This window comes from Mobula hypostoma, chromosome 18, assembly GCF_963921235.1.
Source record: "Mobula hypostoma chromosome 18, sMobHyp1.1, whole genome shotgun sequence".
Lineage (NCBI taxonomy): Eukaryota > Metazoa > Chordata > Chondrichthyes > Myliobatiformes > Myliobatidae > Mobula > Mobula hypostoma.
Window position 1 is genome coordinate 33,470,726 of NC_086114.1, and position 15,034 is coordinate 33,485,759.

General features: G+C 35.9%; 1 protein-coding gene across 1 annotated transcript in view; it reads left to right on the forward strand.

Annotated features, from left to right (window-relative positions):
- antxr1c (ANTXR cell adhesion molecule 1c) overlaps nucleotides 1–15,034 on the forward strand; it is a 112,905-nt gene that overhangs the window by 29,368 nt on the left and 68,503 nt on the right. The window contains exons 2-9 of the mRNA XM_063070671.1: nucleotides 1,697–1,768; nucleotides 1,854–1,925; nucleotides 3,186–3,267; nucleotides 3,460–3,493; nucleotides 5,380–5,459; nucleotides 5,549–5,617; nucleotides 6,304–6,384; nucleotides 6,564–6,624. Of these exons, the coding sequence (XP_062926741.1) occupies nucleotides 1,697–1,768; nucleotides 1,854–1,925; nucleotides 3,186–3,267; nucleotides 3,460–3,493; nucleotides 5,380–5,459; nucleotides 5,549–5,617; nucleotides 6,304–6,384; nucleotides 6,564–6,624 (551 nt within the window). The remainder of the gene's footprint in view (nucleotides 1–1,696; nucleotides 1,769–1,853; nucleotides 1,926–3,185; nucleotides 3,268–3,459; nucleotides 3,494–5,379; nucleotides 5,460–5,548; nucleotides 5,618–6,303; nucleotides 6,385–6,563; nucleotides 6,625–15,034) is intronic.

The following is a 15,034-nucleotide window of genomic DNA, read 5'->3' on the forward strand; positions in this document are numbered from 1 at the left end:
GAGGATATGGACCAATGAAAAACAGTATAGTCGGCCCTCCGTATCCACTGGGGTTTGGTTCCGGGACCCCCCGCGGATACCAAATTCTGCAGATGCTCAAGTCCCGTATATAAAATGGCGTAGTATTTGCATATAACTTACACACATCCTCCCGTATACTTTAAAACATCTCTAGATTACTTATAATACCTAATACAATGTAAGTAGTTGTTATACTGTATTGTTTAGGGAATAATGACAAGAAAAAAATGTCCGTACATGTTCAGTACAGATGCAACCGTCATAGCTCTTTCTGGGAACGCTGATGCTGTCTCGGCATTAGCCGACACCGATTCTCCTGTGGTCTTTAGGTTCTTGAGGCTGTAGCACTTTACCTAGCTAGCCAGCCATCCCTGACTAGCCTTGAATTCCTTTCTCACGCTCACAACACAAGTAGCAAATGAACGAGATGCGAGGCGAACAATACTCATACTTTTAATCATCTCTAGATTACAGTACTTATAGTACTTATAATACAATGGAAATGCTATGTAAATAGTTGTTAGACTGTATTGTTTAGGGAATGAGGACACTTTGGAGGAGGCTCAATAATACTAACGCCAGGATCTGTGCTCAAACAACGAGTGCTGGAGAGAGAACTTTGTTTTTTTTCAATCCTGATCCGCGGTTGGTTGAATCCGCGGATGCAGAACCCACGGATACGGAAGGCCGACTGTATTTCATTTTGCTGATGGCCAACAGCATCGCATGAATGTCCAGTTTTGAGGAAATTTATTCTCAGTTTGAAGATGGCTTAATCGTCTCCCTTTGACTTTCAGTGACATTTCATCTTCAGATATCTGTATCGTCAACATCATTGGTGTCACCATTGTGTAGAAAGCTAAATGGAGAAGCATATAAATAACAGCTAGAAGAATATGAGAAGGCTTTGATATTTTGTGACAAGTTTCTCTCTGGTCTTCCTGAAGCCTTTCCACCAAATGCAAGTCATACATTGACTGTGATTGTTTATTCTCCAAGTGCAATTCCAAGAGCATTCAAGAAGCTAGACACCATTCAGAGCAAGTTAGCCTACCTGTCTGACAGTCTACTCACCACGCTGAATATTCACTTCCTCCACCATCGGCATATAGTACAATAATATGTACCATTTACAGAATGCACCCCAATAGCTTGTCTGTTCTGCTTCTATAGATCCCCCCAGCCTATGACTTCTGTCACCTGGAAGAAAAAGGACAAGCAAATAAATGGGGATCTCATCACTGAAAGTTCCTTTTCAAATTACACAGCATCCTGATTTCAAAATCTACCACCATATTTTGCCCAAATCAAAATCCGAGAATTAACCAACAATTATGAATATCTGTATCACTTACTATGCCCATATTCCAGGTGTGAATAAACGTCCTACAAATAGCATTGAGATAATGACCAGTTGCTGAGGGAGATAATGAGATGCCAACAATTATAATGTTATTTGCTGTTTGTTGTGTTCAGTTCTGCATATGTATCTCATTCCATTTCAGACAATAAAAATAATTTCAGTTGAAGTGAAGAGCAGTCACCATTCAACATTTATTTGTATCTTTGAAGGTACATCCAACTAAGAGATTTAAGGTCTCAAAGAATAGTTCCTCAAGCTGTGTAGGATTTTCTCAGTATTTGTGTAAGTAATAGTAAATCGTATCTTTTTCAGATCAGGAAGTGTTATGAACCACTGGAGTGAAATATATTCTTTTGTCGAAGCTCTTGCTGAAAAATTTTTGAGGTATCAAGTCATCTTAAAATTGTTATTGTCAAATATAGTCATTAATACATTTAAAATGCTTAAACTAACAATTAACTTCTTTCAGTCCCCAGCTGCGGATGTCTTTTATTGTTTTCTCTTCAGTAAGTAGAACCTTGATGAAGCTGACCGCAGATAGGTAAGTATTCAAACAGAACATATCACTAAATAGCGAGTGTTCCAAGTATTTAAAAATAATAAATTGTCAAACACTTACGCCATTAATAGTTATTTTACTAATGTCTTCCTTTCTGATCTTGTGAAATAGATACCATTGGAATATCCAGCCAAACCACTGCTTTGACTGAATAGCAATATAAAAAAACTGGTCAAAATTATTTTTAAAATTGCAGAAAATACTCAACAAGTCAGGTAGTACCTGTGGAAAGAGCAACAGATTTCAAATTTCAGATTGAAGACTCTTTAATCAGAGCTGGAGAGGAAACTGCAAAGAAAGTGAGAGAGAAATAGATAAGACTAAACAAATCTCTGGTAGAGGAAGTACTAGAATTGAATGGTGATAAGGATGTTTGTGAAGCTATCTGGTTAACAGGTTGAAGCATGCACATACTGAAGATAATATGACTGTCTTCTCTCCCCCACTCTGTTCTATCTTTCTGTTGCTTCCTTTTACTGTACAAACAAAACTGAATATCACTTTGAGGAAAAGAAACTCTTCAGAAGTCTGGGCAGTTTGCAGCCTTCATTACTTAGGACTCAATATCAACTTCAAAAAATCCAGACAACGTGTTTTCTCTATCTGTACTATACCTGATTAGTTCTATTGTCCATTATTAATTCAGTTCATTTCTACTTTCTAATACTGTCTGATCTGCTGGGAGTATCCTACACCCCTGATCCTCAATTCACATCTTTTGCATATTCCTTTGTTTATTTTCTTTCTCTCTATCTTCCATGTTTAACCTATCAATTGTTGCTTATTGCCATAGCAAACCTGGCCTTGCCCTAATAGAAGTATTCCTTTTGAAATATGCATTTCTCCCCCACCCTCTGTGCAACTTGACAAAAATATTGTCTCTCTTTCTCAATTCCAATGAATATATTTTGACATGAAGCATTAAATATTTATCTACACATGCTTCCTGAATTGCTGAATGTTTCCATCATTTTCCAATTTTATTTCAGAATTCAAACATCTGCAATTTTTAAGTGTTCATTCGGGATGAAATGACCAATATATTACTTGATTTTGCATTTCTGTTATTTGTTAATATAATTGCAGCAACAGTAATGGATATGCTTTCAGTTGCCTAAGTTTTAAACTTTGGAATTTTTTTAATGCTTCCTTGTAAATCTTGTTGGATAAGCCTTCTGTGAAAGGTCTAATGACATTTTGCTATATTAAAGTCATTGCTAAATAGTATTATTTTATTTTAAGGGAAACTATACGCAAAGGTCTTACTACCCTACGAAAGGAAGTACCTGGGGGGGATACATTCATGCATGAGGGTATCATAAAGGTAAAATTCATACATCAAGATCTGTTTTCTATCATTAAAAAATCCATCACTTCTATCATTAAAAAATCCATCACTTCTATCATTAAAAATCCATCACTTCTATCATTAAAATATGCATCACTTCTATCATTAAAATAGATTGCTATTAGTTTACTTTCATATTACAGTATATTATTCTTTTTCATTTTACAGGCTACTGAACAGATTTACCATGAAAACTACTCAGGTAAACATTAGCCTGGGGTTCCCAACTTGCTTAATGGTCCATGGCATAAAACAGGGTTGGGAACCCCTGCATTAGGTTTTTATGTTAGTGACCATAGTTGATCCATATAGTTGTGCTTAAATGCTTCCATGGTATCACTACTTCTATAACCTCCTCTGCTTCAATCTTGACCCTCACACCATCTCGAATATTCTAACTCAGGCATCCTGTTTATTCTCCCGCAGCCTATCTCTGTAAGATGCATGCAGCTTTGAAATGTCTTTCCTAAATCTCTTTCCCTCTCCACCTTCAAGGCCATTCTCAAAACACATCTATGGCCATGTTTTGATCACCATCTGTAGCTCACTGACTACTTTTATTTCATTATCAATCTGAAGTACAGTTTTGAAAGTGCAATACACAGTAAATGCAAATTGTTGCCGTTGTTTGTGTTGATGTTTTTGACCTACTTTATTATGCTTGTTAAGGCTTGTGAGGTATAATGTACATTCATCATTCTTAGAAAGATCTTATTCTGCACAGTTTTGATTTAAAAATGTAATATTTCTGATTATGAGTACACATACTCAAATATCCATGTTATTGTCTGTCTCTCTTCTCCCTGGTTTCAGTAGACCATGAGACATAGCCAATAAAGTAAACAATGCCAGATCTCGGATCTCTGCCAGTATTCTGTGCTTACCAGAAGGAATGAAAATAACTAAGTTACAGACCATTATTTATTTTTGCCCCCCCCCTCCCTTCCTCAACACAGTAATTGGCTTTAACTGGAACCTTACAAAGAATGCAGTTGAAATTGGCAAATTACTCAAGGAATGAAAGCCATTGGTTTAACAGCTTATTATATGTACTGTATACTCTGTGGAAAATACTTGACCTTATTTGAAGTATGATATCAGGACCCTTTACACACAATAAGGTGTTATCAGGACTTGCCCCTGTTTGTCTCTGGACACAGGACTTACAGGCAATAGTATGTTCCATTACCCAGCTTAAGCCGATGGAGCAAAAAATTGAGTATCTCCACTTCTAATACTGTGCTTAGGATACTCTTTAGCTATGCGATCAGTACTTTTTTAGTCAACTTACGACCCAATATTCAACCACACTATTAGAAATGACAGTTGTCACATGCAATTTACCCAAGCAGAGCCCATTGTCTAATACAGACAAGTGCAGCTAAAATGAAAATGTAATTTTTGATTCACTTGCACTTTTAACTGAATTTTCTCATAATTTAAACCGGCTCCCTTCCTTTTTCTTATACACAGATTTTTTAAAAACTGGGACCATTATCCTTACTTAGAATTTGCTTTGTTTCAAAAAAAATTCTGATTTTTATTGCAAAGCCTAATTAAAATAATTTAATTCTCAGTCTCCCGCTACATGATTACTGTAGTGTGCAGTGGTGGCAGCGCATGAAAAAGTCAGTACACATTACAATCATATTTTCTGCTTCTTGTAATATCACCCATAAGTCACTGCAGCTCCCCAGAGAGCGGGAAATTTGATTTTAATGCGCGTTGACTTTTGTACACGATACTGCCACCGCACATTAATACAACTGGAGACCAAAAAGCCAGTATCGGAAATTATTTTATTTTAATTTACAGAATTAAATCAGAAACTTTCCTTTAGAGTGCTTCATGAGTAAAGCAGATAGCATTTTAAATATCTTTGATAATTAGGGGAGCATCAGTGCCTGAGTATCATTCTTTGAGACATCAAGGATAACTCAGGAATTCTGAAAAGGAGGAAGAATCATACACAAAACTGGAGAGATAGGACCTTTGGGTACTAATGATAATGTTGACTCATATCTTATATATGGGTCGTTGAAAAGGTAAATATTAGGAAAAGTATTAACTTTGATTCCACAACCACAGGGGTTCGAGCTGCTAGTGTCATCATTGCATTGACAGATGGGGAATTGATTGACAAGTTGTATGACCGTGCACAAGCAGAAGTAAGTGTTCATTGCAATAGAACGAAAAGAAAGTCTCAATTTTACCTTTAACACCAACAAGGTTTGACAAATATCTTTTCATTGTATAGGCTGAAAGAGCTAGAAGCTTTGGAGCTACAATTTATTGTGTTGGTGTGAAAGATTTCAATCAAACACAGGTACAGTATACATTTAAAAATATTTTTATGCAAAATAAAACTTATACTATGTTTTTCCAAAGCTCACAAATGACACACTAATGGCAAAAACAGTAGCTGATGAACACAGAATTGTGATGGTAGTTAATCACGTTTTCTCTGCTCTTTCCTACTTTGGTGCTTTCACCACCATGTTCTTCAATTTGTATTCTTAAAGGCCCAATATGGAAGTTCCCTACGGGATGATTGTTCAGCATTTTGTGTGATATTATAAGGAAACCTTTTCCATTTTGTAAGGATAATGCTGCAAGATTGAGTACTTTTTCCAAGTTGACATTTATGAGGAAGATATAAATTATTTTTGTCTCACCTAAGTATCCTAGATGCCACAGGAAAACAAGTTAAAATTAAAAATATAACATTTGCAAATGTCTTGAATGGTATGATGCTATGCTAATAAACTATAGGAAGTCTTGACAGCAGTTTTTGCAATGCAGTTCCAATGTCTCAGGAAATACATTGCATGAAAACCTATTTACCCCATATTTTCCTTGGGATTTGGTGCTGAGACACAACTTAATAATATATGCATTTTATTACTATGGTTTGTTTGCTACTATCAATTGTAAACTCCACAGAATAAAGGGAAAATAACTGTCAGTGTGTCTCAACCTGATAACTTTATAATCAATGAATTTCTTTTCTAGTTAGCCAAAATTGCTGATAGCATCGATCACGTGTTTCCAGTAACGGGTGGATTTGAAGCATTAGGAAGCATTATTGATTCGGTAGGTCCAATTCAGCAATTCATACTAGCTTTTCTACCAGTGGAGTTTATTAAAAATATTCCTCTGCAGTTTAATTAGTTATTAAGGAAGTACACTTTCTGTAATAAACTGTTTTTTTTAAACTGTAGTTTAAAGTTTTGATAAGCACTGAAATGTTTTCATATTTTCTGTGTTAACAGATTCTTAAAAAATCTTGCATTGAAATTCTAGCAGTTGAACCATCAAGTGTCTGTGCAGGAGGTAGGTATTAATTTCTGATATAAGCAAAAGCATTGTTGAGATATATAAAAGATTAAAAGAGTAATGAGAAATGACAGAAGTGTGAAAATTACAGTTTCTTAACAACAGTACAGTTAAGATGAGGTGATTCAATAATACAGATATCTCTGTATAATTTGTCAACAAGCTTTGCATTATTCATATCATCATATTTCAATATTGAGTTCTTAACTGTAATAATATTAAGAATGAGTGTAATTTTCACACTTTTGTAGTTTCTCAGGATCACACCCAAGCTGTGCTTAACCATTAAACGCAAACAACAGGAATTCTGCAGATGCTGGAAATTCAAGCAACACACATCAAAGTTGCTGGTGAACGCAGCAGGCCAGGCAGCATCTCTAGGAAGAGGTGCAGTCGACGTTTCAGGCCGAGACCCTTCGTCAGGACTAACTGAAGGAAGTTAGTCCTGACGAAGGGTCTCGGCCTGAAACGTCGACTGCACCGCTTCCTACAGATGCTGCCTGGCCTGCTGCGTTCACCAGCAACTTTGATGTGTGTTGCTTAACCATTAAACATTAATTTTATGATCATTCTGATCATTTTGGCTTCAGCGATATATTTTAAAAAAAGATATACATTGGGTCATGTTTGAAGAGAGGAATAGATTGCATGAAGCAAACAGTTAAAGGAATCTGATATGTGCCTAACTAGGTAGCATATTTAATATCAAGTATATAATATTTTGTTTAAAGGAACAAATAAGGATTCAGATGAACAGAACTGATCTTCAGTTACATGCCTTGTTTGCATTAAGGCTTGTGTTCTTATCCACTGAATAAAGGTCATAATTTCCTAATTACCTATGAGTAGCAACCTGAGGGTTTTTTAACTTTTCAAAATATTATAGCATCACCTTTTTGATCCATCATACCATAAGCACAAATAAATATCATAAGCATAAAGAAATATAAGCATTAAGTATATAGGAAATATAGGCTTAAACATCAGGAATCCAAAACTATAAAATGGCATTCAGCTGATGAGGCCAAGCCAATATTGTTATTCGTGTATATGTCAACATGTCAACAGCTTATTTTTGAGATGATTCCTGGAAATATCATACTATGATTTACCTCACATGCTTACACATTTTATTTTGCAGTTGTGATTAAATTGACAGCAAGGTAATCATAAATTAATAAACTAAAGTGTGCTACATTTTATGTTAGGAACTTTTTCACGACAGCTTTTATTTAGTCACAATAAACAAAGTATGATGTCCAAAAGGTCAAAATGTAATGCCATGAATTACAATCTTCATGTTGATCTTATAGACAATCAAAGCTATTATGTAATTTCCCCAACTGCACAGAAAAAGTTGGTCTTTGGCATAAAATAGATAAGGAATCATATACAGTTGCCAAATTATAATCAATTGCTTTATGCAATTAAACAAGTCAAACTTTAAGATATATTCTATGTAAATCATTTGAGACAAACTCTTAGAGGATTTTACTTTCTTCCTCCAAAGAAAGTAACAGTAAATTCATTATATGTAATCCAAATCTTTCCTCGGCATGAAACCAGCAATTCCTTTTAATATCGCTGTGTTTCACTTCTATCTATCTCTGTTCCTGTGCAGATACTTATTCCCTTATGTAAATGGAAAAAACTTCATCAACATTTGCCAGAAATATTCCTATAATTTAGTCAATGAAAATGATAATTTAATTGCACAGTTAAGAATAAATGGATAAAAAAAACAATAATTGCTTCTAAGCATTTACACTAAAAAAATTAATATTGTTTTGGTAGGTTAGACCTTATAATAAATATTCATGTGAATGCAAATTATGTATAGGCAAAACGTGATTTATGTGCAGGCTCTAAATGATGTTATTGAATAAATAATGGTTATAAATATTTAGGGGAAAATATTAACCCAGGCCAACCATTGGGAAAGTGACATAACTGAGTATAATATTTGGTTTTTCATTCTACCTTTTTTTCTCCTCATTTATTTAATCAACATTCCAACTGCTCCCTTAGGCTAAAATTACCATATAAAATCAATAACGTTTGAAGTCTGTGATTAGTTATACATGATAAATCAAATATTTTCAAAGATCAGCAATTGTTTTCATGAAACATTTTGCAGTTTTGTTGCCTGTATACTTTTCACTGTTCAGGGGATATATGCTTAATCAAACATTTTCAAATCCATGAAACCAATATGAATCCAACAACTCAAATTAAACACTCATTGTTTTCTCTGCATTCAGTTATAGAATTGAATGGACATGGATATTGAAAGCGTTAGGAAAGATTCAGCAAAATTTGATGTATAAATGACTGCTTAATTAATATTATCCATTTATGTGAATCATATTTAAATATGTAAACACCTTGAGATGCACACTTTGCCGTGTCCTTAAAATTCTGCTACAAAGTAGTTGCTAAACATTAATGTAGACAATGTAGAGCATGAAGCGAGAGAGTTGAAAAATAACAAAAATTGTCATTTCTGAATTGTGACAGGCATGTGTGAAGATATCACTGGTTTTCTAACATGCCACTTCATGCTTCCTGCCTCCACACTGATGGATTCATGGTCAAAATTTGCATCCTGCAATTCCTGATATAGAGCAACACACTGATATCTCGGTAATAAGGCTGATTTAAAATGACTAGGACGTGCAGCCTGTAAACAGGCCATCAATTTGGAGTTGGAGGTGCATTGTATATAAGCTGACAGCATCATTGCTTTGATTATATTCATGGTACATAGACATGATTGAAAGGTTTTGCTGGATGTGGCATCTTACTGGCCACGTCAACTACCAGGTGTGGATGCAAACAGTCAGCTTCTCATCAGAGTCACAAAAGCAAAGCCGACAGCACAGCCAGCGCGCACCAGCTTCAACCCACCATCTCGCTGCCAGCGCTGCCTGATTATTTCAGAGCTGACCTTTTTCCCTTCGCTATCTTGTCAAAATCGACAAATGTACAATCTGACAGTAACTAAGGAAGAAAAGGACTCGGTCACAGTCAGAAACTGAAATTAAATAGAATTAGCCATTTCAGCATTCAGCTTTCATAATAATCATATATAGTGGACACGAGTAAGAATTTGATTTGTGAGCTTGTCTATAACTTTGATAAAGAGAAGGAATTCATGTAAAATTAAACTGGAATACTTTATTGCTATCATTTGTTATTGGAGATTTGAGGTGGTTGCTAGCTGACAGAATGGAGGATTTGTGTTATACCTCAGTTGACATGGCAAGTGAGACATCAGAAGAGCAGTAGATGTAAGCTATAATGACGTGATTAAACCCTGTGACATTAACAAGAGGGCAATTCACAGTTTTTATATTCATAGCTTTGTTCTTCTTGTGCCAAACATTTTTCATTTGTTTTCTTGATCCTCTCTATTTTACATCATAAACATCACCAACCTGATTTACCATTATTGCTTAAATTTTCTAAATAAAAACTGACTAATACTGCTAATTGCAATCATCTCAAGATATAACAACAGTTTTAATTATGGAATAATAGATTCATTTGGCTGAGAAGAATTAAGATTAATACTAAATAATATGCTACATTATGGCAAGCTTAATTAAAAATATTCTTTTTGTATTGAAATTAACCCATTGATAGACAGAAAGTAAAATATAATTTAAACATATACAATCAAGTGACCTATAAATGTTCCTTGCCAAAGAGTCACCAAAGAATGTATTCACTATATTATAGCACCTTGTGAGCAGATAATGGAAATTACCAGAAAATTGGGTATCTGTTTGCCAGTGTTACACATACATTTTCTAACATTATCCCAACTGTAAAATAAGGAAAAACATTACACGTATAAAATAAAATATAGCTATTTTAATTAATTGAGCAAGTGAGAAGAAACACAAATAAACGGTGTATAGTGAGTAAACATCTTCTACCTTCAAAACCTTTGGTTAAGTTATTGGGTTGGAAATTAAATACACTGGAAATAGAAGCAGGAGTAAGCTATGGTATATGGCCCTTGTGTCTGCTCCACCATTCACTAAGATCATGTCTGATCTCTTAACTCTATCACTTTCCTATGTTGACCCCTCTTCCCTTAATTCTCTCAATATCTAGAATCTATCAGTCAGTCTTGAATATTCTTAGTAATTGGGCTTACTACCTTGTGATTCCAAAGATTCACCACCCACTCAGTGAAAAAATCTCTCCTTATCGTCACCCTGAATGATTATCCTTTTTGTTTCAGACTGTGACCTCTGATTTTAAAAGAAAAATTTCAACTCCATATCAACTGTCAAATCTCATATGTGTTTTGTGATTTTCAACAAGATTACTGTCATTCTTACAAATACACAAGAGTGCAGGCCTGATCAGTAACCTCTCCTCCTACAATAAACTCTTTGTCCAGGAATCTGTGAATCAATCGGTAATCTTTTGCTCCACTACTTCCATCCCAGTTATATCTTAAAGAAGCATGACCTGACTTGTACTCAATATTTCAAATGCAGTACAGGGCTCTATACAATAGGCCTGCTCTTGTACTCTTTAAAGATAATTTAGGCCAACATGCAACTGTCCTTATTAATTGCATTCTGGACTTTCATGTTAACCTTCAAGGACATGTTCATGGACACCCTGGTCCTTCTTAACAACAATATGCTTTGATATTAAAAGTATTACCAGCTTTCTCATTTTTTCTGCCAAAGTGGATGACCTCATACTTTATTGCACTCCATCTCCTCTTTCCGTTACCCTTTCAGTCTGTCCACGTCCTCTGCACCCTCTCCGAATTCTCTTCACAGCACACACTACCACTTAAGTGGATCTGTGGTTCCGCATTTTGTCTCTCCCTCCTTTCTTAGATTCTGGGGTTACACTTGCCACCTTGGTGCAGTGATTGAACGTGGCAGTATGCTGAAAAGTAGTTTCTCCATGTCCTCATTAAAAGGCAAGGATAAACCACAGTGAATAAAGGGAATTGGCTGTGAATGTAGAAACTTTCTGAAATGTTTGGAATTTTGGAAGTTTACAAACATAGATAGCCATCTCTTCCAAAACCTTAGGAATGCAGTTCATCAGTCCCCAAGACTTATTATCTTTAAGTTCCATTAATTTCTCCAGTACTTGTTTTATTCCCTTCTGTTGATGTTTTAAAGTTTTATTCTCAATCTGTAGCCCCCCATTATATCCTCAGAGGTTCTTGAGAGCATCTTCCATAATGACAGACGTACAATATTTGTTGACTTTCTGTTGAATTTCTTTATTTTCCTGCATTGGTCTGTAAAGATCCATGTTCATAGAGTTGAGCATGGAGGAATACAGCAACAAAACAGGCCTTTCAGCCCACTGAATTGTGCCAACTATCAACCACGTACTTTATCTAATCCTACACTAATCTCATTTTATCTCCTCACATTCTCATCTACTGTCCCCAGTTTCTGCTACCCACCTACACACTGGAGGTGATTTACAGTGGACAATTAACCTGCCAATCTTAGGGATGGAGTCAAGAGTTGTAGAAAAGCACAGCACTCAAACAGACCCTTCAGCCCATCTAGTCCACAGCAAACCGTTTAAACTGCTTACTCCCATCGCCCTGCAATGGGACCTGTCCCCTACCATCCAAGTACCCATGCAAACTTCTTTTAAGCATTGAAATCAAGCTTCCATGCACCACTTGAGCTGGCATCTCGTTCCACACTCTCACCATCCTCTGAAAAAGAATGTTTCCCCTCATGTTCTCCTTAGACTTTTTGCCTTCACCCTTAACTCATGTCCTCTGGTTGTTGAACTATTCAACCTCAGTGGAGAAAGCCTGCTTGCATTCACCTTATCTATCCTCTGCATAATTTTGTATATCTCTATAAAATCTCCTCTCAATCTTCTACATTCCAAGGAATTAAGTCCTAACCTATTTAATCTTTCCTTATAACTCAGGTCCATCAGACCTGGCAGCATCCTTGTAAGTTTTCTCCGTACTCTTTCAATCTTATTTACTTCTTTACTGTAGGTAGGTGACCAAAACTGCATGCAATACTCCAAATTAGACCTCACCAATGTCTCATACAACTTCAACATAACATCCCATTTCCTGTATTCAGTACTTTGGTTTATGAAGGCTAATGTGCCAAAAGCTTTCTTTACAACCCTGTCTACATGTGACGACCCTTTCGACAAATTATGGACCTGTATTCCCAGATCCCTTTGCTGTACTGCACTCCTCAGTGCCCTACCATCCACTGTGTAAGACCGACCCTGGTAGGTCCTACCAAAGTGTAATAAATAACTCACACAGGTCTGCATTAAATTCGATCTGACATTTTTCAGCCAGTTTTTCTAGTCGGTCCAGGTCCTACTGCAAGCTATGAGAGCCTTCCTCACTGTCCACTACACCCCCAATCTTGGTGTCATCTGGAAATTTGCAGATGTGGGATAAAACTTCAGTTCCCAAAGGAAATGTGGTCACATGGAAAACATGTAAATGCCACACAGACAAACATCAGGACTGAACTTGGGTCTCAGTACTGCGAGGTAGAGTGCTACCAGCTGTACTACTGTGCTGAACTCCAGTGAGCAGTAACATCATAGACCGTTGACCAGTGAAACACCTCTTCCAGAGGGTGATCCTCCGCGAATGAGCACTAAGCTACAGGTAGGATGAACATGGAGCTCTAATGGAAGTGTAAAATCGATCAGCCTAATCAGACCAAGCAATCAATGCAATAGTGAATGTCAAATCCAGACACCCTCACAGCCAATTCACTTTAGGTAATCTTTGCCTTTTAATGAGGGTATGAATAAACCACCTTTCAGTATATTGTCATGTTCAATTACTGCATGAAGCTAGCTGCAGGATATGCTTTGTGCCTTTTTTTCTTAAAACATTAAAACATTTAGCTAATGAACTGAACTGACAGACTATGCTCAAACTGTTAGATTGGCTTCTGAAATCTTTAAACCTAGTATAATGATGAGTTGTTTGGTTGGATTTATTATGAATATATTTTTCCATTTATAAATATGATATATTTTTTCAAGGAAAGAAAGAGGTACCAGGCTTAGTTTGTTTAAAGTTAGCCATGGCTTTTGCTTTTAATGCATCCATATATACACAGAAAGGTGCCAGAAAAGGGCCCACAATACCATAAAGGATCCCATTCACCTTGCTTACAGAGTGTTTCTCCCACTCCCATCAGGGCTGAAGCTACACAGCATCCACATCAAGACCACCAGGCTCAAAAACAGTGCCATCTCCCAAGCCATCAGGCTGATCAACTCCTTCATCCATTAACCCACCCATCCACACACACCCCCACCACTGCTTTATCATTTCCTCCCAGTCACCTTTTGTACAGATCCTTCTGTACCTAGCATCATTTTATGTTCCTACAATCAGTCTATCTATATGTGTTTTTATTGTGTTCTTCATGCTTATTGTTTTTTTTTTATGTTGCATCAGATCTGGAGCAACAATCATTTCATTCTCAGCACTTGTGTACTGAAGAACAAAAATAAACTATCTTGAATCTGAATCTTTAAGTCAAAAGATTGTATGACTCTCGTGAAATACTGTGGGAGTCCTGATATACTGAATGGACAAATGTTAATAAAAACATCCCATGGCACCTTAAGTATTAGTATGATCTCTTGGCATAAGTTTGAAGTGAACTAGGTCCCCTTTCTTGGCCAATATTAATATGTTAAAATCATTAAAAAGTAATATGATCTTGCTGTTCGTGAGATTTGTAGAATTTGACTGCAATTTTAGAATTTTTGATAGTGATTACTATAGTGATTACTCATCATAGAGCTTAGTTGGATGTAAGGTGTTTAGGATGACCTAAATCAAGAAAGATGTTACTTAAATGCCAAACTTTGTACTGTATTTTCTCATGTAATTCTTTCCCTGATGCATTTATTGAGTTGATCCATGATGTTGAATAGCTTTGGTCATCCTATTTTCAAGCAACATGAAATGTTGAACCCTACAATAATGAGATTAAATCAAATCAATTAAAATGTGTACTTGATTTATCATTCAAATAAATAAAATAATTTTTGAAATTAATGCAGCACTGAAATTAAAGATCATTGAATAAGTGCCAGGCAATTTTATATTAAAAATAGATTTCCTTACATCAAGAAGAAATACAAAAATGCATCACATGTATGAAAAAATGGAATAATTCACATTACCTTACTTGCTTAAAACATTCAGGATTAGAGTATAAAGAAACACAGAGGAGCGCCGTCAAAGCATACAAAATGCTGGAGAAACTCAACAAGTCAGGCAGCATCTATGGAGGGGTATAAACAATCAACATTTCAGGCCGAGACCCTTCATCAGAACTCTGCTTATTCCCCTCCGTAGACGCTGCCTAACTTGCTAAGTTCTTCCAGC